Source organism: Lagenorhynchus albirostris, chromosome 17 (assembly GCF_949774975.1).
Source record: "Lagenorhynchus albirostris chromosome 17, mLagAlb1.1, whole genome shotgun sequence".
Classification (NCBI taxonomy): domain Eukaryota; kingdom Metazoa; phylum Chordata; class Mammalia; order Artiodactyla; family Delphinidae; genus Lagenorhynchus; species Lagenorhynchus albirostris.
In genome coordinates, this window is record NC_083111.1 from 51650982 (window position 1) to 51672080 (window position 21099).

Sequence of the window (21099 nt, forward strand, 5' to 3'; positions counted from 1 at the left end):
GTATTTCCTATGAAATTTAGTGTCTGCATTGAGATGTAGTTAAAATATACTAATTCCTATAGATACAATAGCCCCTAGCCACTTGTAGCTGTAGAGCACTTGAAATGTGGCTAGTCCAAATAGAGATAATCTGAAAATACAAAATATATACTGGATTTTAAAGATTTAGAATTGAAAGAAAAAATGTGATTAATTTTTATATTGATTATGTTGAAATGATAATATTTTGGATATATTGGGTGAAGTAAATATATTAAAATTGATTTAACTTTTTTTTTCCTTTTTTCATGTGTCCACTAGAAAATTTGTACTTGCATACGTCTTGCATTGTATTTCTCTTGTATAGTGTTGGTCTAGTGCCTGATAGCTACTAAGTGCCTAAAAAGTTGTTGTTGCTTTTTTTTTCCATCAAAAGTCTGTTGTTTACCTCAGTCCTCACTCTTGGTGTTGTACATTCTATGGGTTTCAAGAAATGTAAAACGACATAAAAAGTATTTTAAATGTTAAAAGGATGTTTTTTAAAAAAGGAATTTGACTAGAGACATATATAAAATAAGAGTAATTCAAAATTTCTACCTACGGCCGGAGAAGAGGTGACTTAGAATTTAGGATGAATTTATTATGAATTTATTTCATGCTAACATGAAATTTATACATTGAGGAAACTTCTGCATATGATAAACTCACCTCCTCTACTACTTCTCTTCTGTTTCCTTCCTGTCCCCCTACCTCTGTAAGTGGCATGAAGGCAGGGTTTTATGGGTTTCATACACTATCTGCAGAGCTAAGAACAGTACAGGCATATAATTCATCCTCGATAAATACTTACAGCATTAATGAATAAATTTGGACATAGATTAAAATAAATAATGAAACTTGTACTTATTAAAAATTGATCTGTATCCTAAAATAAGTTCTTATGTCACTTGTTGTAAATATTTTGTCATAAAGCCATAGACTCTGGAAGTTGGAATTAACTGACAGTTCAGCCTCTCTCATTTTACATTTTACACTATTCTTGGTTCTGCTGCAATATATTTAGTGATAAGAAACTTACTACCTCAAAGGGCAGTACTTTTCAGTTTAGGACAGTTCTGTTAGTTCTTTCTCTTAGTGAGTTTAAAGAAACATACCTTTGTAAGTTTAATACATTTGTCTTTGTTCTTCCTTCCAGTGCACATTAGTAACAACATATTTTTTCTATATACTATGATACTATGAAAATTTATTATCAAATATAATTAAATTTTATTATTATTATCTTCGTTTTTAATCCTCTACCAGGATTATTTTCCCTGGTACTTCTGTTTGACTTTAGTAACTCTTCTTTGATCTTACACTATCCTCATCATTACCCTAAAAGGATTCATTAACTGTGGCACCCCAAATTACTAAAATGTGCACCTTTTGTAGCAAGAAAAATTCTACAATATTTGAAACAATTTCAGATCCCAAATGTGCAAATTGAAAGTCAGTTCTGAAGATAATTAGAAAAGGTTGGAATTCAAGAATTAGAAATGATGAGAAAAGGAAACAAAGGAGAGCAGTATTAGAGATTTGTACAGTGAATTCCAGAGAGAAGTGAGAGCAGCAGAAACCTACCTTTACTAGCAAAGAGAAAAGATAGCTAAATTTTAAGATTGTCAGGAGTAAGAACCCCTTAAGATACATTAGAACTAAGATTCCTGAATATTGGGAGAAAGAATCTAGAAATACTATACATGTAACTCAAGATGTGTTAACAGATTGATGTTATTTATTAATATGTACTCTTCATTGTTCTAGTTTAGTCATTAGTCAATATAAATATAGTTAGCATAAAACATCAGGTTACCTCAACATTGTTTCTTTTGTAACCATACTGTCTTGAGTTTCTGAATTATGAATTCTTCTGCTGTTGGTAGTTTAATAACCGTACCTTGCGACTGAAAAGGAACAATTGTAGAGTCTTCTGGTTTCTGCCAGTATTCAGTGCAAGAAGTCAGTAGAGCATGTTTACTGAGGGTAATATTTTATGTGGGCCTTCACAGTTTTGTGAGAAATATTACTTGCTTTTTTGATGGGGAGTGTTTTTATGGATGTTCACTGGAAAGGAAGATACACTAATGGCATTTCAGCAGTGTCAGGTAAAGGTGGGAAAAGATGCCTATTTTGACCCCTACTGTTTGCTGATGATTGTACTTTGATTTGATTAATACATAAATACAGAGATTAATAGTATAGTGAATTTGCATGTGCCACTCAGCTTTCTCAACTTACTTTATCTGTAATCCTTCCTTTTCCCCAGTTCACATTTCTTCAAATGTGATAAAAATGTTTAAAATACACGTAATATGAATGTATTTTTACTGTTTGCTGTTTGAATTGGCATCCAACTAAGGTTTAGATGTTTCGATTAGTTAAAACGTCTCTTAATTCTCTGTAGATGTAGGTTCTCCCTCCATTTGTTTGCCTTGCTTTGCTTTTTTACCTTGTAATTTTAGCTTTTAAGAAATCATATTTTTCCTGTAGAATGTCCCATAGTCTGGATTTTGCTGATCACATCCCCACAGCCTTACTGACATGTTCTTGTGCCTTCAATTTCCTATAAATCAATATTTAGATCTATTGCATCCCACTTAATCATAGACTATTATCTTTATTTTACAGATAATTTCTCTAAGCTTGTTTCTTAAGCTTAATTTTAGCTAAAATCCTCAAAGTGGTTAATCTGTAATTCAGAGACTGTACTCTTTTACCACACCAAGTTCTCAACCTAGGCAGAACCTTTGAATCATCTGGGGGAGCTTTCAAAAATCTTAATACTCAGGGTCACCTCAGAGCAATTAAATCAGAAGCCCTGGGGTGGGACCTACTTATCAGTGTTCTTTTAAAGCTCCTCAGGTGATTACATTGTACAATAGAGGTGGAATAACTACTGTACTACCCCAAGCCACCACTTTGGGTGTTGTGTTAAACATATATAATGCTAAGACAAAAGATACTTTCAGACTATATTGGTCATAATATACTTTAATTTTCAAGTGTCTGTCATGCAAGTTACAATGTATAAAACATTTTCAAAATATTCCCCTTATTTTGGTGTTGCATCTGCACACCAAGAACATAAATTTGCTTCACTGTGGAGAAACTTTCTTTAATCATTTTATGCTTTGATTTTTAAAAAGATTTCTTATCAATAGTAGCAATCCTGACATAGTTACTTCAGGCATAGCTCCCTTACATACCAAAGGACTCCTATCACCTTATGTACTCAGAGGCACTACAAGGAAAGGGAAATCAAGAAATATACCAGGCCTTCCATACTTTTTTTTTCATTGGTCTATGCCTGTTGAACTTATCTATCAAATGCGCTTTAAAGTTTGATGTACTTGACAAGTACCCAAGTGTCCAGTGGTATAGTCTAAAGCAGTGCCTACCACAGTAAGCCTGAAATAACTTTGAAGCCTGTTTTATTTTTAAGGTTCATGTGAATTTTGCATTTATCTTCTTAATTTATCTGATGTACCTAAAAAACTTTTAAAATTCTTATCATGAAATAAAAATGATGCTACAGTAATACAGATCAGTTTTATCCTATCACCAGGTACCATAGCACATAACTACACCCCTCAGGCTTTATTACCCTCGACCCCAAATACCAACTTCAGTAGGCACTCTACTAGAATCCTCTGAAAGTTTTAGGTTTCAGCTTGTCACATGTGTTGAGTGTACCAGTCTTGCTGCTTGATGACATGCCTCAAAAGTAGAACTTTTGAAGTTAAAATTGCTTGTTGTACCACTTCCTTTGGGTTGACATTCCACTCCTTTTGGGATAAGAGCTGGCAGAAAAAGTTTTCAATTTTTTTTCATCTCTAAAGTTAATTTTATACCACTTGTAGTGCAGTATCTCTCATACTCCAGACCTACTAATTAAAACATCCAGTGGTCAAAACAACTAAGAAATTGACTTTATTAAATTAGCTTTAATTGATTTATTTAAAAGTTTACCTCCCAGGCTTATGTTTGTTTGTTAAAATTTTAAAATACAAGTTTGGTAAGATTTTATCCCCAGGTTTATCCTTGTTGATTAAATTTTAAAATATGGATTTACTAAAATTACATGCCCATAGTAAATTATATAATGTATTAGTGCTTTTCATTTTTAAAAGCAATGATTGTTATTAGAAGATTACTCTGGTTTACTTCTTACTTCTTACACTTGCCAAAGTATTGATAAAAATATGTTCCATTCAGTGTTTGGTTTCTGATATGACTTGTTCATTTTTAGGTGCTTGACATGACTCACATTTTCTCAAATAATCAAAGCTTTCATTTAAGTGAAAGTGTAAGTGTAAATATATTGGCTGCTTATTAAATAAACCTGTACAAAGGTTTTGTAGTTACTCCAAGTATTTTAGAATCTGCTTTCTGGCGTAGATAATTTTGTAACTCATTTATAGGATCTTCCCATTTTGACATTAATTTTTAATGTTCTCCATTTTAATTATATAAATTTAATATATTTAACCTAATCTTAGCAATTTAGGCTATAAAATTTATCATATTATATCCTTATTGATTTGGCTTTCCACTAGGATGTGGTAATCATCATGTGGAATCAGTTCTGTTTTCTTAGTTGTCACTAATTAATTAGAGTTATTGCTGTGGTTGTTTATTAGGTTTCTCAGAGAAGACTAACAGTTTGGTATTGCTGCAACTTCTAAGAAGCACCAGTATCAGGAGGCTTCAATTGTTTGATTAATGTTTTACTTCTTAAGCTGCCAGACAATGAGTATTCTGGTGTTCATTTTCTTAAACACATGGGTTGTTTTTTTGTTTCGTTTTGTTTTTTAAATTAAAGCACAAGTAATGCCAAAATTAAAATTGAGTCAATATATAAAACAAAATTCCTGATCTCTTAGCCTAGCCTGAAAAATCCATACAGAATTGATTTTGTTCAAAATGAAAGTAGTCTCTATCTCTGAGTCACTAAGTAGAGGTCACATTTCTCAGATAAAAGCAATTAAAGAAGAATATACTTTTTTTTACATTGATCTAATCACATAGGATTACAAATCATAATGCCAAAGAAATTTAGTAAATATGAAAAATTCATAAATCAAAAGCATTAAAAACAATTAGAATTTATGAGTTAATACAAATTGTCTTATATAATATTTCTATATTGAGTATTTTTTAAACCTCTTTATTGAGGTATGATTGATATACAAAAAGCTGTGCATATTTAATATATACAACTTGATGAGTTTGGAGACAAGTGTATATCCATGCAACCATCACCACAATCTATGCCGTAAACATTCGTCTCCAGAAGTTTCTTCTCACCTCTTTATAGTTATTATTTTGTAATAAGAACACTTAACATAAGATTTACCTTCTTAGCAAATTTTCAAGTATATAGTACAGTATTATTATAGGCACTGTGCTGTAGAGTAGGTCTCTAGTTCTAGGCTATTATGTTTTTTCATATTAGCATTTAGCACCCAGGAGTCATTATGGTCTGTTTTGACTATTACTGATGTTAACTACCTCAGGAAAGTATTGAACCAATGCTTTGCTTTCCCTATTAATAATCTATCTCAGTTACTAGCCAAAAGCTATAGACTATAAAATTTCTATTAAAGCACAAAATGTCTAATTGATATTGTGAGAAGGGATGAATGAATGACAGACTATTTTATGATTTTAAAAATTAAAATATTACTTTAAATATTGAGTAGGTAGATAATGTATTATTGCTTCTAGTAGACCACTCCCAACTTAGAGGATATCAGATATAAGGTAATTCAGTAATTTCAGCCCTGATAAAGTAAAGGAAAAAAATTAAGTTGAATATGTGAATTATGAGAACAGATTATGTTCAACCTTAAGCTGGTTATGTTTTTAAAAGTGCTTCATTTTATAGCCTGTCATTTTACATTTTTAATGCTAAATTGACATCTGCTTCAAGCCCTGGGGTGTCTAGACAAATTTAAATGACCTAGCATTATGTTTTCTGAGTATTATGAAAAAAGAAAGGGCAAGAAGGAGATTTACTGAGCTCATTTTATGTCTGCTAGGTAGGTATTGTATTTATTAAATGGAAGCATTTGGCTTCAAGAAACAGAAAATCACACTTAAAATAGCTTAGATCAGTTGATTTTTTTTTTCAATTGAGGTATAAATAACATATAACATATTAGTTTCAGGTGTACAGCATTATGATTTGATATTTATATATACTGTGAAATGATCACCACAGTAAGTCTAGTTAATCTTTTTTGTGATAAAGACTTTTAAGATCTATTTATTCTCTTAGCAACTTTCAAATATATAATGCAGTATTATTAATTATATTCACCATGCTATATATTATATCCTCATGACTTATTTTATAATTGGAGGTTTGTACCTTTGAGCCCCCCTTCACTTATTTTGCCCTCCCCAATGCCACCCCCCACCCCCCTGGCAACCACCAATCTGTTTCCTTTATCTGTGAGCTTCATTTTTTGTTGTTGTTTTAAATTCCACATATAAATGAGGTCATATGATATTTGTCTTTCTCTGTCTGACTTATTTCACTTAGCTAATGAACTCAGGGTCCATCCATGTTGTCTCAGATGGCAAGATTTCAGTCTTTTCCTGTTTTTGTTTTTTGTTTTTTTTTGCCTACGTAGTATTCCACTGTGTATCTATACCACATTTTCTTCATCCATTCATCCATTGATGGACACTTAAGTTGTTCCCATATCTTGGCTATTGTAAATAATGCTGCAGTGAACATGGCAGTGCATGTATCTTTTAAAATTTATGTTTTCATTCTTCAGATAAATACCCAGGAGTGGAATTGCTAGATCATATGGTAGTTCTATTTTTAATTTTGGGGGGAACCTCAAAAAATATACTGTTTTCCATGGTAGCTACACCTATTTACAATCCCACCAATAGTGCATAAGGGTTTCCCTTTTCTCCTTTTTCTTGCCAATGCTTGTTATATCTTGTCTTTTTGATAATAGCCATTCTGACCAGTGTGAAGTGATATCTCATTGTAGTTTAGTTGTTTTTCAAAGTGTGGTCCCTAGACCACAACCAGCAGCAATAGTATCTCTGAATTTGTTTAAAAAGTACAGGGAATTCCCTGATGGTCCAGTGGTTGGGACTCTCTGCTCAGGGCCCAGGTTCGATCCCTGCTCAGGGAACTAAAATACCACAAGCCGCAGCGCAGCCAAAAAAAAAAAAAATTAAAAAATACACATTCTCAGGCACCATTGCAGTCGGCTTATCAGAAACTGGTTTTGGAGCCCAGTATTCTGTTTTAACAAACGTTCCAAGTGATTCTGGTGTAGGCTAAAATTGAGACCCACTGGTTTAGATCTTTAAGAACCCATCCTGTCTAGGCATGGAGCCAGCCTTCTCAGAAACACATGGCTGAAAAGATACCTTAGCAAAATCAAAACTGTATTAGGAAGAAGGTGTGGAGATGTATGCTGAGTAAGACAACCAATGAAATAGGCTATCCTTTGCATGGTGCATGTGTGTATATTTTTAAAAATCTCATTTAAACCACATTTTGGTATGCATATATTTCTAATTCTAGAAAATTCAGCTGGAAGTAATGATAGGTTTTCAAAAGAGCACCCCACTACCACCAAATTATCTAATGCTGTTGGTGTGTGCAGAGGGAGCGCAGGGATGGGGGTTGGCGACCACAGTTCACTATGTATATAATTGAACTAAAGCTGGTGTGGAGATGGGTATAGTGTGCCTACAAGGGACTGTGGGAGAGAGATCTTAGGGTAAGTGTGGTGGAGCTGGTGGGGGAGTTAGGGGGGTGACTGGTATGAGTGGCACGGCAGGGTGGATATTCATCAGGGGGTGTGCTGTGTCTTGTGCATGCACATGCTGGAATGTGCAGGAAGGAGATGGGGGGGTGTGGGTATGGTGCAGCGTTGTGTATACTAGAAAGGTAGCTGTGTGTGTGTGAAGGGTGGCATTGTGTGCACAGCTTTGTGTGTACACACAACAAGGTAAAGGGGGAGGAGCAGTCTTAGCTTAAAATGGAAGAAATATTCAGTGTATCATATGGCATTGATATTCTAGTTAAAATTGAGGTAATCTAGGTGATTATAGTTTATAGTCATAATAATATTTAATCTTAAAAATTCACTTATATTCAGGATACCCCTGGTTAGTGAAGTATACATAGGCATAGTAAATATAAGTACTTTTTCAAGAAACTAGATGTTAGAAAATGCAGTTTAAAAATGGACTGTGTTAATACTAAAAGGAATTTTCAGATCACACTGAATATCTGTATAGGCTTTATTTGTAGTAGATTGGCTTCATTTTTACATAGTCATTCTAAAAGTTTGAGGATTGAAGGGTCCTCAAAGGATGTTTTACTGCTTAAAAAATACATGTAAGATGAAATTTTATAGGACTCTTAGATGTAAATAAGGAACAGAATTTTATGACTGTATGAGCAAATAGTAAAATGTTAATTGAAATCATTTGTGTACTTTGGGAGGGACTCAGGAAACTGTACTGATTACTTTTTTATGACTGGGTTATTTTTAGTATATTTCTTAGTGTACTGGTATTTGGAAATACATGCTCTGTATCTTTAAGCTTTTGAATCCTTTCTCTGCACATTTGGGTACAGTGCAACCAAACTTAAACATGGGAAATCCTCTCTTCCCTCCCCAGCTTTACAGTCTCCACTCAGGACTATCTTTGCAATGGATACTACTTAGTGATTAGCTCTCTGTCTTGTCAATCAAATCTTTGTCTCCAGCAAACTGTTTTGTCACTGTAGTAGGGCTCTTGTGCTAGAAATGTATTTTTGACAGAGGAAGAATGCTTTCTAAAACAGTTCTTAGGAGATTTGATGTAACTTAATTTGCCCTGGAAAGGAAATGTCTCGTCTCTGGTATGGGAAAAAGGGGAGAAGGCATCAACCAATTAATCAAAAATATACTCTGGTAAATCTTAGTCGATGATTTCAGTTTCTATATTTATTAGTCTTTGTATGGTGACATTCTGAAAAATTGTATAATTTAAAAGTTTAAGTATAGAGAATATTTATAGAATACAAAATTGTATGATTATAAAAGCATACCTTAATTTAAGCTATTTCTGCTAATCATAAATATCTTCAAAAAGGAAATGAATAAGGGACTGTAATTTTGGTTTGTGGAAGTGTTTTGGTTTTCGTGTTCTACATCAACAGGAAGTTATCAAACCTTTATTACTGCCTTAATTTTTAATTTAACTTTGTAGGAAAATATTTGGAATTTTTGTTTTGCTTAAAAATAAATTTAGTAGAACTATCTTAGTGAATTAACTTTAATTTTTATTGACTGGATCCCAGACTAAATACATTTATAATTTTGTGTTTTAAGACTATTATTTTAGCAATCCAAGAAAAGTCTTTCTCAAGCTATCCAAAAAGTTTCAAGCATTGTTGCCTAATACAGAATGATAATGATACTCTATGATGATAAATGATACTCTAATTAAGAAATATCTAACTCAACCTTACTAATTTTAAGAATCCTAGATATTTTTCAGTATAAGTATGTATGCATTATTTGTTAGAAAGTGTATTGCCAGTTGTTTTTTCTTTGGTAATTTAAGATTATATCTTGCCTTATGCATATTAATTTTATTTTTACTGAGATTATAGATGATTTAAATGAGACTAGACATATACTTAGAACCGGGAGTGACTTTGGAAGATGCCCCCAAAGCAGCTTGCCACCCTTAAATGTTAAACATGTAAAAATATCAAAATGATTTCCATTGGTGGTGGTGTAATTTGGCTGGAGAGTACTTTTTTATGTGTTTTTATTTTTAAGTTGAATGATCTCAAGTTTTTGTTTATGAAACATCAGCACAGAGTGGTTTAGGCATCTGAAATGATTGGATTTGTTAAAATTCTGATCAGGTTATCAGATTAGCCAATTAACATAGCTTTTTTTTTTTTTAAACCAAGAACAGTGATGCTATGCATGTATTTTTTTGATTTGCAGTTTGAATTAACATTTATCATTAGTTTGCTAATACTGTAATATAGTTTAATTTATTACAAATACAGGCAAAATGTGGATATTTTGAACTTTATAGTTCAAAATATATATATATATTTATATATATATATAGACCAACTTTTTATATATATATATATAGAGAGAGAGAGAGAGAGAGAGACCAACTTGATAGGTCATTATAATGTACATCACACACTTACAGTCACCAATTCCTTTTTAACCTCATAGGAAGCTGTTATTTTTTCAGATATGAGAGTGTGCTTCTCACTGGTCCTCAGCTCTGCGCATAGAGTTTATATATGTTGTTTCACTTAACCTTCACAATAACCTTGCAAAGTCAGTAGTATTACTTCCCATTTTAAAGGTGAAAATTCATATCGAGTGTTTTACTGAACTAAGTTGTCATGGAGCACAGAGACAGCTAGACCCTAGCATATTCATTACCTCGCCAGGATGTCTTTGAGAGTTTTATAAAATGGTACAATACATTATGATGTGTCTTGGTGTGTAGACAAGCGCAAGTCCCAGTTTTCTAGCTGTTTTCCTTGCTTTGGAGTAGAAATCCTAGAAGCTGTAGGGTAGGAGAAAGGCTTAAGGAAATACAAATTAAAATGATAGCAGTTCTTTTACTTGTTTTGTAGATTGAAATTTCCTCTAAGATTCTGCCAGAGAGGGAGCTCTTTCACTTTAAAACTGAAAATAAAAGATAATTTTTCTAGGAGTATAACAAATATTTTAGAACAAATAAAATTTCTCATTTTTGGACTTCGTATTTTGTAACTTCTTACAGTTCTTCATAACTTTACTCAACTGATTAGTAGAATGGTATTACTTAAGTAATAAATAGTCTTATAGCTAGTATTGATATGGCCATATATTTATGTAAACTAGGACAGTTTTCTCAATGCTCAGTAACTGTGTGTTAATCAGAGATAGATTATTTGCATTTTGTAAATGAATTAAAGTCTCAAAGATAATAGGACTAATAGTTAGAATATGCTCCAAAATATATGGAATAAAGTTAAACCTTTGCCAGTTAGCTTGGGTGAGAACCATGTTGATGAAACATGCTTAACTTTATCTTTTCCTTATGTTTTTTATTGAGGTATAGTTGATTTACAGTATTATATTATTTTCAGGTGTACAACATGGTGATTCAAAATTTTTGTAGATTATAATCCATTGATAATTATTATAAAATACCGGCTATGTTCCCTGTGCTGTACAATATATACTTGTAGCCTATTTATTTTATACATAGTAGTTTCTGCATCCTAAACCCCTACCCCTGTATCACCTCTTTCCACTGATAACCATTAGTTTGTTCTCTATATCTGTGAGTCTGTTTCTTTTTTATTATATTCACTAGTTTATTTTTTAGATTCCACCTATAAGTGATAACATACAGTATTCGTTTGTCTCTAACTTATTTCACTGAGCATAATACCCTCTAGGTTCATCCATGTTGTTGCAAATGGCAAAATTTGGTTTTGTTTTTTATGTTTTTTTGGTTTTTGTTTTTTTATTTTTTTAAAAAAATTTTGTTTTTACTACTACTGAGTAGTAGTCTGTTTTATATGTATATACACCACAGTTTTAGGCATTCATCTGTTGATGGACACTTAGGTGACTTCCATATCTTGGTTAAATTGTAAATAATTGTAAATAATGCTGTTAGGAAAATTGGAGTGCATATATCTTTTCTAAGTGTTTTTGTTTTCTTTGGGTATATACCCAGGAATAGAATTGCAGTTCTCTTTTTAGTTCTCTGAGGAACCTCCATTTTGTTTTCCACAATGGCTGCACCAATTTATATTCCCACCAAAAGTGTGCCAGGCTTCCCTTTTCTCCACATCCTTGCCAGCATTTGTTAATTTGTGTTCTTTTTGACGATACCCATTTTGACAGGTGTGAGGTGATATCTCATTGTGGTTTTGACTTGCATTTCCCTGATGATTAGCAATGTTGAGCATCTTCTCATGTGCCTGTTGGCCATCTCTAGGTCTTCTGTGGAAAAATGTCTATTCTGGACTTCTGTCCATATTTTAATTGGGTTTTTTGATACTGAGCTATATGAGCTGTTCATGTATTTTGGGTATTAACCACTTATCAGTCATATTATTTGCAAGTGTTTTCTCCCATTCAGTAGGCTGTCTTCGTTTTGTCAATGGTTTCCTCTGCTGTGCCAAAGCTTTAAATTTAGTTAGGTCCTGTGTGTTTATTTTTGCTTTTGTTTCCTTTGCCTGAGGAGATGGATCCAAAAAAATAATTCTAAGATTCATGTCAAATAGTGTTTTGCCTAGTAGTTTTCTTCTAGTAATTTTATGGTTTCTGGTCTTACATTTAGTTCTTTAATCCATTTTGAGTTTATTTTTGTATATGGTGTGAGAAAATGTTCTAATTTCATTCTTTTACATGCAGATATCTAGTTTTCCCAGTACCATTTATTGAAGAGACTGTCTATTCCCCACTGTACATTCTTGCCTTCTTAGTCATAGATAAATTGACCATATGTGGGTTAATATTTGTGTTCTCTGTTCTGTTCCATTGATCTATGTGTCTGTTTTTGTGCCACTACCATACTGTATTGATTACTATAGCTTTTTAGTATAATCTGAAGTCAGGGAGTGTGACACCGCCAACTTTGTTCTTCTTTCTCAAGATTGTTTTGGCTATTTGGGGTCTTTGGTGTTTCCATACAAATTTTTAAAATATTTGTTCTAGTTCTCTGAAAAATGCCATTGGAATTTTGATAGGAATTGCATTGAATCTGTAGATTGCCTTGGGTAGTATAGTCATTTTAACAATATTAATTCTTTCAATCCATGAACACAGTGTATCTTTCCATCTGTTTGTGTCATCTTCAATTTCTTTCATCAGTGCACTACAGTTTTTCAAGTATAGGACCATTACCTCCTTAGGTAAGGTTATTCCTAAGTATTTTTTTATTTTTGATGTGATGGTAAATGAGATTGTTTCCTTAATTTCTCTTTCTGTTAGCTTGTTGTTGGTGTATAGAAATGAAATAGATTGCTGTATATTAATTTAGTATCCTGCAACTTTACCAAATTCATTGATGATCTATAGTAGTCTTTTGGTGGCATCTTAAGGATTTTCTATGTATAGTATCATACCATCTGCAAATAGTGACAGTTTTATTTCTTCCTTTCCAATGTGTATCTCTTTGTTTTTCCCCTTGTTTAATTGCTATAGTTAAGATTTCCAGTACTGTGTTCAATAAAAGTGGCAAGATTGGGCATCCTTGTCTTATTCCTTATCTTAGAGGAAGTGCTTTCAGCTTTTCACCATTGAGTATAATATTAGCTGTGAGCTTCTCGTACATGGCCTTTATTATGTTGAGGTATGTTCCCTCTATACCCACTGTCTGGAATGTTTTTATCATAAATGGATGTTGAATTTTGTCAAAAGCTTTTTCTGCATCTATCAAAATGGTCATATGGTTTTTATTCTTCAATTTGTTAATGTGGTATATCACACTGATTGATTTACAGATATTGAGCCATCCTTTCATCCCTGGGATAAATCCCACTTAACTCATGGTGTATGATCCTTTTAATGTTTTGTTGGGTTCGGTTTTCTAATATTTTGTTGAGGATTTTTGTACCTATGTTTATCATTGATATTGGCCTGTAATTTTTTGTGTGTGTGATATCTTTGGTTTCAGTATCAGGGTAATGCTGGCCTCATAGAATGAATTCAGAAGTGTTCTTTTCTCTGCAGTGTTTTGGAATACTTTGAGAAGGATGGGTGTTAACTCTTTGCTAAATGTTTGGTACAATTCACCTATTAAGCCGTCTGGTCCTAGACTTTTGTTTGATGGGAACTTTTATTACTAACTCAGTTTCATTACTGGTATTTGGTCTGTTCACATTTTCTCTTTCTTCCCAGTTTATGCTTGGGAGATTGTACATTTGTAGGAATTTGTCCATTTCTTCTAGGTTGTCCATTTTATTGTCATATAGCTGTCCACAGTAATCTGTTATGATTTCTCTTCCTTTTTCATTTCTGATTTTATTGAATTGGGACTTCTCTCTTTTTTTCTTGATGAGTCAGGCTAAAGGTTCATCAGTTTTGTTTATCTTTTCAAAGAACCATCTCTTAGTTTCACTAATCTTTTCTATTTTTTTTTTAGTCTCCATTTCATTTATTTCTGCTTCTATCTTTATGATTTCTTTCCTTCTACTAACTTTGTGTTTTGTTTATTCTCTTTCTAGTTCTTTTAGGTGTAAGGTTAGGTTGTTTATTGGAGATTTTTCTTGTTTCCTGAGGTAAGCTTGTATCGCTATATACTTCCCTCTTTTAACTGCTTTTGCATCCTTTTGATTTTGGATCATTGTGTTTCATATTCATCTGTCTCCAGGTATTTTTTGATTTCTTCAGTGATCCATTGTTTGTTTAGTAGGATATTGTTTAGCCTCCATATATTTGTATTTTTTTTGCAGCTTTTTTTCTTGTAGTCGATTTCTAGTCTCATATCACTCTGGTCAGATTAGATGCGTGATATGATTTCAATTTTCTTAAATTTACTGAGGCTTGTTTTGTGGCCTAGCATGTGATGTATCTTGGAAAATGTTTCATTTGCACTTGAAAAGAATGTATACTCTGCTGCTTTTGGATGCAGTATTCCATATATATCTATTAACTTCATCTGGTCTGATGTGTCATTTAAGGCCAGTGTTTCCTTATTGATATTCTGTTGGGATGATGTAAGTGGGGTGTTAATGGCCTCTGCTATTATTGTGTTACTGTCAGTTTCTTTCTTTATTTATGTTAATATTTTCTGTGTTAGGTGGTCCTATGTTGGGTGCACATATATTTACAGTTGCTATATCTTCTTCCTGGATTGATTCCCTTTATCATTATGTAAGGCCCTTCTTTGTGTCTTGTAACAGCCTTGTTTTAAAGTATTTTGTCTGATAGAAGTAGTGCTACCCTGACTTTCTTTTGATTTCCTTTTGCATGGCATATGTTTTTCTATCTCCTCATTTTCAGTCTGTGTGTGTCTGACTTCTTAAGACAGCATATATACAGGTCTTGTTTTTGTATGCATTCAACCACTCCATGACTTTCGATTGGAGCATTTAGTCCATTTACATTTAAAGTAATTATTGATCTGTATGTACTTATTGCCATTTTGTTAATTGTTTTTGCAGTTCTTTTTTGTTCCTTTCTTTTGTTCTCTTCCCTTGTGATTTGATAACTATCTTTAGTGTTACATGCAGATGCCCTTCTCATTTTTGTGTGTGTATCTGTTATAGATTTTTGGTTTATGGTTACCATGAGGTTTTTATACACACACACACACACACACACACACACACACACAGCGAGCAAGCAATCTATATATGTATGTGATTATTTTAAATTGCTGTTCTCTTAATTTCAAATGCATTTCAACAACCCTGCATTTTTACTCTTCTCTCTTCACGTTTACTGTTTTTGACATATTTAACACTTTTTTCTTTTGAGTATCCCTTAAGTGTTTATCATGGATGTAGATGGTTTTACTACTTTTGTCTTTTAACCTTCCTACTAGCTTTTATGCAGTTGATTTACAACCTATTTGCCTTTACCAATGAGCTTTTTTGTTTAGTAATTTTCATGTTTCCAGTTGTGGCCTTTTCTTTTTCACTTAGAGAAGCCCGTTTAACATTTCTTGTAAAGCTGATTTGGTGAACACTTTTACGTTTTGTTTGTCTGTAAAACTTCTAATGTCTCCATCAAATCTGATTGAGAGCCTTGCCAGGTAAAGTATTCTCAGTTGTAGGTTTTTCCCTTTCATCATTTAAAATATATTGTGCTACTTCCTTCTATCCTGCAGTGTTTCTACTAAAAATTCAGCTCATAGTCTTATGGGAGTTCCTTGTATATAAGTTGTTGCTTTTACCTTGCTGCCTTTAATATTCTCTTTATTTAAAATTTTTGCCATTTTAATTACAGTATGTCTTGCTGTGGTCCTCTTTGGGTTGATCATGTTTGGAACTCTGTGTGTCCTAGACCTGGATGTCTGTTTCCTTTCCTAGGTTAGGGAAGTCTTCAGTGATTATGTCTTCAGGTATTTTCTCTGCCCCTTTCTCTCTTCTTCTGTGACTCCTAGAATGTGAACGTTAGCACACTTGATGTTGTCCTAGAGGTCACTTAGTGTCCTCATTTCTTTTTATCCTTTCTCTTTTTTTCTGTTCCACTTCTGTGATTTCCACTACTCTGTCTTCCAGCTCACTTTTCCATTCCTCTGTATCATATAGTCGAATGTCGATTCCTTCTAGTGTATTTTTCATTTTACTTTCTGGATTCTTCACCTCTGTTTGGTTGTTCTTTTATATTTTCTAACTCTTTGTTAAACACTTAAGATTTCTCACTCTGTTAATCTGTTTTTCTCCTGAGTTCTTTGATCATATCATGATCATTCCCTTGGTCCCAGGTCTAGTGCCTGTGTACTGGTTGGTGGGCCCTCTGGTAGGCTGGGCAATGTACAGGGGAGGCTGTGGGCTCAGGGGTTCTTAAGGCAGCCTGTCTGCTGTTGGGTGGCACTGTGTCCCTGCTCAGTTAGTTGCTTGGCCTGAGGCACCTGGTACTGGTGCCTGTAGGTTGGTGGGCAGGGCTGGGTTCAGGTGCTAATAAGGTAATGGGAAGATTCCAAATGGTACTTGCCAGCATTAATGTCCCCCTGGTAGAACAAGCTCCCAAAGATGGCTTCTGCCAGTGTATGTGTCCCCAAGGTAAGCTCCTTTTGCCTCCTGCCTCTCCAGGAGACTCTCCAAGATCAACAGGCAGGTCTAACTGAGGCTCCTTTCAAATTACTGCTTCTGTCCCCAGTCCCAGAGTGTGTACGCCCTCTTAAGAGTGAAGTCTCTATTTCCTACAACCCTCTGGGTCTTCCAAAAGGAAGCCCCACTTGCCTTCAAAATCAAATATTCTGGGGGCTTGTCTTTCCAGCACAGGACCCTTGGGTTTGGGAGCCTGATGTGGGGCTCAGACTCCTTGGGGAGAACTTCTGCAATAATTATTCTTCTGTTTCTGGTTCACCTACCAGGGGTATGGTCTTGACTGTACCATGACTCCACCCCTGCTGCCCATCTTCATTATATCTATAGTTGTAAAAGATCTTTTCTGATAGGTTCTGGTCTGTTTCACTGATAGTTGTTCTGTAAATAATTGTAATTTTGGTGTGCTCATGTACTCAGGGTCTTTCTGCTCAGCCATCCTGCTATGTTTTCTTTATTTTTAAAGGCTGTTTTAGAGTTTATTCTGATAAATAACCTAAACTTTAATCTCTAATCATTTACTTGAAGCTGTTTATATATTTGATATACCCATATACTATATCCTGCCTTTTTAGTGTCTGTCAGTAAATTGTAATTCATGTGAAGGTTATAAGCTCACTTTATAAGGGTATAAGTTTAATCAGATTAAAGTCACAAAATATTAAATAACATCATTTTTTTCTATCAGTACTTCACTGAGTTTTCTCATCTTTTCCTTTTTTTGTTGTTTTTAGGCCCTAATATATGACAAGATGAATTTTTTTTTGTATTTTAGGTCTTTATATTTGAAAACACATGACATGATGAATTACTTACATCTGTATAGAAATTAGCTCACAGGTAGAATTTTAAGAACAAATTTAAATGTAAAACTCTTTCCAGGGACCTCAGCTAATGATTATAATACTGATTAAAATATTAATAATTACTTATACTAACACTATACACTTACCATGAGTTTTTTACTTAATCCTCAACCTGTAAAATATTGCTGCTTTCACCTTCATTTTACAAAACAGAGGCATATAACAGCCATACTCTGACCAATAAAGGTCAGAGCTGTGGTTTGAATCCAGGCATTCTATTCTGGCTGTAAGCTGTGCCCTTAAATTCTTTGCTATACGTGCTCTCAAAATCTTCAGACTATAACTAGGAGAAGGAGATTAACATTTATTTTGTACATTTGCTGTATCATTTTCTACTTTATATATATCTTACACATACTATTATTTATTCCTCATAAAGTGCCTAAGATATGATTATTATTTCCATTTGAAAGACCAGAAATTGAGAGATTAAGTACGGTTGCTCAAGTTCACAAAACTAGAATAATCAGACTTCCTTATCTACCAGTTTTGCATTCGATGGTTCTGCGTTAGCAGATTCAACCAACCACAGATTAACAATATTTGGAAAAACAATCCCAGGAAGTTCCAAAAAGCAAAACTTGAAGTTGCCACAATGCTGACAACTATTTACATAGCATTTACATTGTATTAGGTATTATAAGTAATATATAGATGATTTAAGGAGAGGATATGCATAGATTATATGCAAATACTGTGCTGTTTTCTATGAGGGACCTGAGCATCCATGGGTTTTGGTTTCTGTGAAGGTTTCTGGAAGCAATCCCTCAGGCATATGTAGGAACGACTATTAAACAGAATCAGAATTAAGACAGAGTTCTACAGCCAAACCTACTATACTATGTTGCCTACCTATAGTACATATTCATGGGAAGTTTTTTAACTAGTGTTTATGCTTATTGTATAAAACATCTTACTAATTATGTCACGACATATACACATATATTCAGTGTAGAATATTTTTTCTTTATTTATTTGACTTAGTAGTTGAAAAGCATATTTATTACATACGTAAGTTGTGAGACATAATGATAAAATGAATATTTGCGATCACACTCACTCATTCACTACCCAACTTAAGAACTAAAACGTTACCAGTGAAAGTGCATCATCCTATGTGTTCTTTCTCTATCTCACCTCATGTCAACTCCAAATTGGTAACTACCTCCCTGAATTTTGTGTTTGCCTGGTTTTTATCCCTGTTTTTCTTTAATTAATAGATTTTATTTTTTAGAGATTTTAGATTTACAGAAAAATTGAATGGGAAGTACAGAGAGCTCCCATATACCCCTTTCTCTCCAAACACAGTACCCCTGTTATTTACATCTTGTATTAATGTGGTACATGTTATAATTTATGAGCTAATACATATTATTATCACCCAAAGTCTGTAGTTTACATTAGGGTTCATTCTTTGTGTTACACGTTCTATGGAATGACATGTATCTGCCATTACAGGATGATACAGTGTAGTCTCACTGCCTTCAAAATGCCCTGTGCTCCATCTGTTCATCCCTCCTTCCCTCCACCTGAGAACCACTGATGTTTTTAATCTTTCTATAGTTTTGCCTTTTCCAGAGTATCATCTAGTTGGAATCGTATCATATGTAGCTTTTTCATATTGGCTTCTTTCAGTTAGTAAAATGCATTTAAGTTTCCTCCCTGTCTTTTCATGGCTTGATAGCTCATTTCTTTTTAGTGCTGACATTTAATATTCCATTTTCTCAGTGTACCACAGTTTGTCTATTCACCTATAGAAGGACATTTTGGTTACTTCCAAGTTTTGACACTAATACTAAATAAAAGGTTGTTATAAACATTCATGTGCAGATTTTATGTGGACCTAAGTTTTCAGCTCATTTAGGTAAATACCAAGGAGTGTGACTGCTAGATTGTATAGTAAGAGTATGTTTAGTTTTGTAACAGAAACTGCCAAACTGTTTTCCAAAGTGACTGTACCATTTTGTGCTCTACCAGCAATGAATGAGAGTTCCTGCTGCTCTGCATCCTCACCAGCATTTAATATTGTCAGTGCTTTCATTCTAAATAGGTGTGTAGTGGTATCCCATTGTTATTTTAATTTGCATTTTTCTGATGACATATGGCATAGAGCATCTTTTCATATTCTTACATGTCCAGATCTTTAGTTCATGTTTTGTTTGTTCTCTTGTTGTTTTTTAAGAGTTCTTTGTATATTTTGGATAACATATTTATCAGCAATGTATTTTGCAAAGATTTTCTCCCAGTCTGTGGATTATTTTTTTATTCTCTTGACAGTGTCTGTTACAGAGCAGACGTTTTTAATTATAATGAAATCCAACTTACTAGTTTTTTTTATGGATCATGCTTTTGGTGTTCTATCTAAAAATGCATCTTCAAACCCATGTTCACCTAGATTTTTTTCGGTATTATCTTCTAGTTGTTTTATACTTTTGCATTTTACATTTAGGTTGATGATCCATTTTGAGTTAATTTTTGTGAAAAGTATAAGGACTTTGTCTAGATTAACTTTTTTGTGTGTGGTTGTCCAGTTGTTCCACCACTATTTGGTAGAAGACCATCCATTCTTCATTGCATTATCTTTGCTTCTTTGTCAAAAATCAATTGACTGTACTTGTGTGAGTCTATGTGTAGGTGCTCTCTTCCATTCCACTGATCTGTTTGTTCTTTTGCCACTATCACAATCTTGATTACTTTATAGCAAGTCTTGAAGTTGAATAGTGTCAGTCATTCAGTTTTGTTCTTTTCCTTCATTACTGTGTTGGCATTGGGATCTTTCTACATAAACTTTAAATAATCAGTTTGCCTATATCCACAAAGTAACTTGGTGGGATTTTTATTGGAATCATGTTGAGTCTATAGACCAAGTTGGGAAAAACTGATCTTGACAGTATTGTCTTCCTATCCATATATATGAACATGGAATATCTCTTCATTTATTTAAATCTTCTTTGATTTCTTTCTTCAAAATTTTGTACTTCATGTATTTCATTTTTTTCTGTACTAATATAAATAGTATGGTTTTACATTTCAGATTCCAGTTACTCATTGCTGATATATAGAAAAGCAGTTGACTTTTGTATATAACCTTACATCCTGCAAGCCTACTATGATTGCTTATTAACTCCAGTAGTTTTTGGATGATTCTTTAGAATTTTCTTAATAAACAATTATGTCATCTGCTAAGAGTTTTATTCCATCCTTTCCAATCTGTATACCTTTTATTTCCTTTTCTTGTTTTACTGCATTAGCTAGGTCTTCCAGTACAATGTTGAATAGGAGTGGGAAAGTATTTCGTTTTTCACCATTATGTATGATGTTGTAGGATTTTTTCGTTAGATGTTCTTTATCAAGTTGCAGGAGTTACCCTCTATTTCTAGGTTGCCGGGAGTTTTTATAATGAATGTTAGATTTTGA

General features: G+C 33.4%; 1 protein-coding gene across 8 annotated transcripts in view; it reads left to right on the forward strand.

Annotated features, from left to right (window-relative positions):
• The window catches only part of OXR1 (oxidation resistance 1), a 375079-nt gene that overhangs the window by 332892 nt on the left and 21088 nt on the right, over positions 1-21099 (forward strand). For 2 of the 8 annotated variants that reach the window (XM_060127560.1, XM_060127561.1), the window contains exon 1: positions 8797-8963. The exons of the other annotated variants lie outside the window; for them this stretch is intronic. In XM_060127560.1, the coding sequence (XP_059983543.1) occupies positions 8898-8963 (66 nt within the window). In that variant the 5' untranslated portion in view covers positions 8797-8897. Of the gene's footprint in view, positions 1-8796; positions 8964-21099 lie in introns of those variants that run through there. 8 annotated transcript variants of the gene reach the window in all.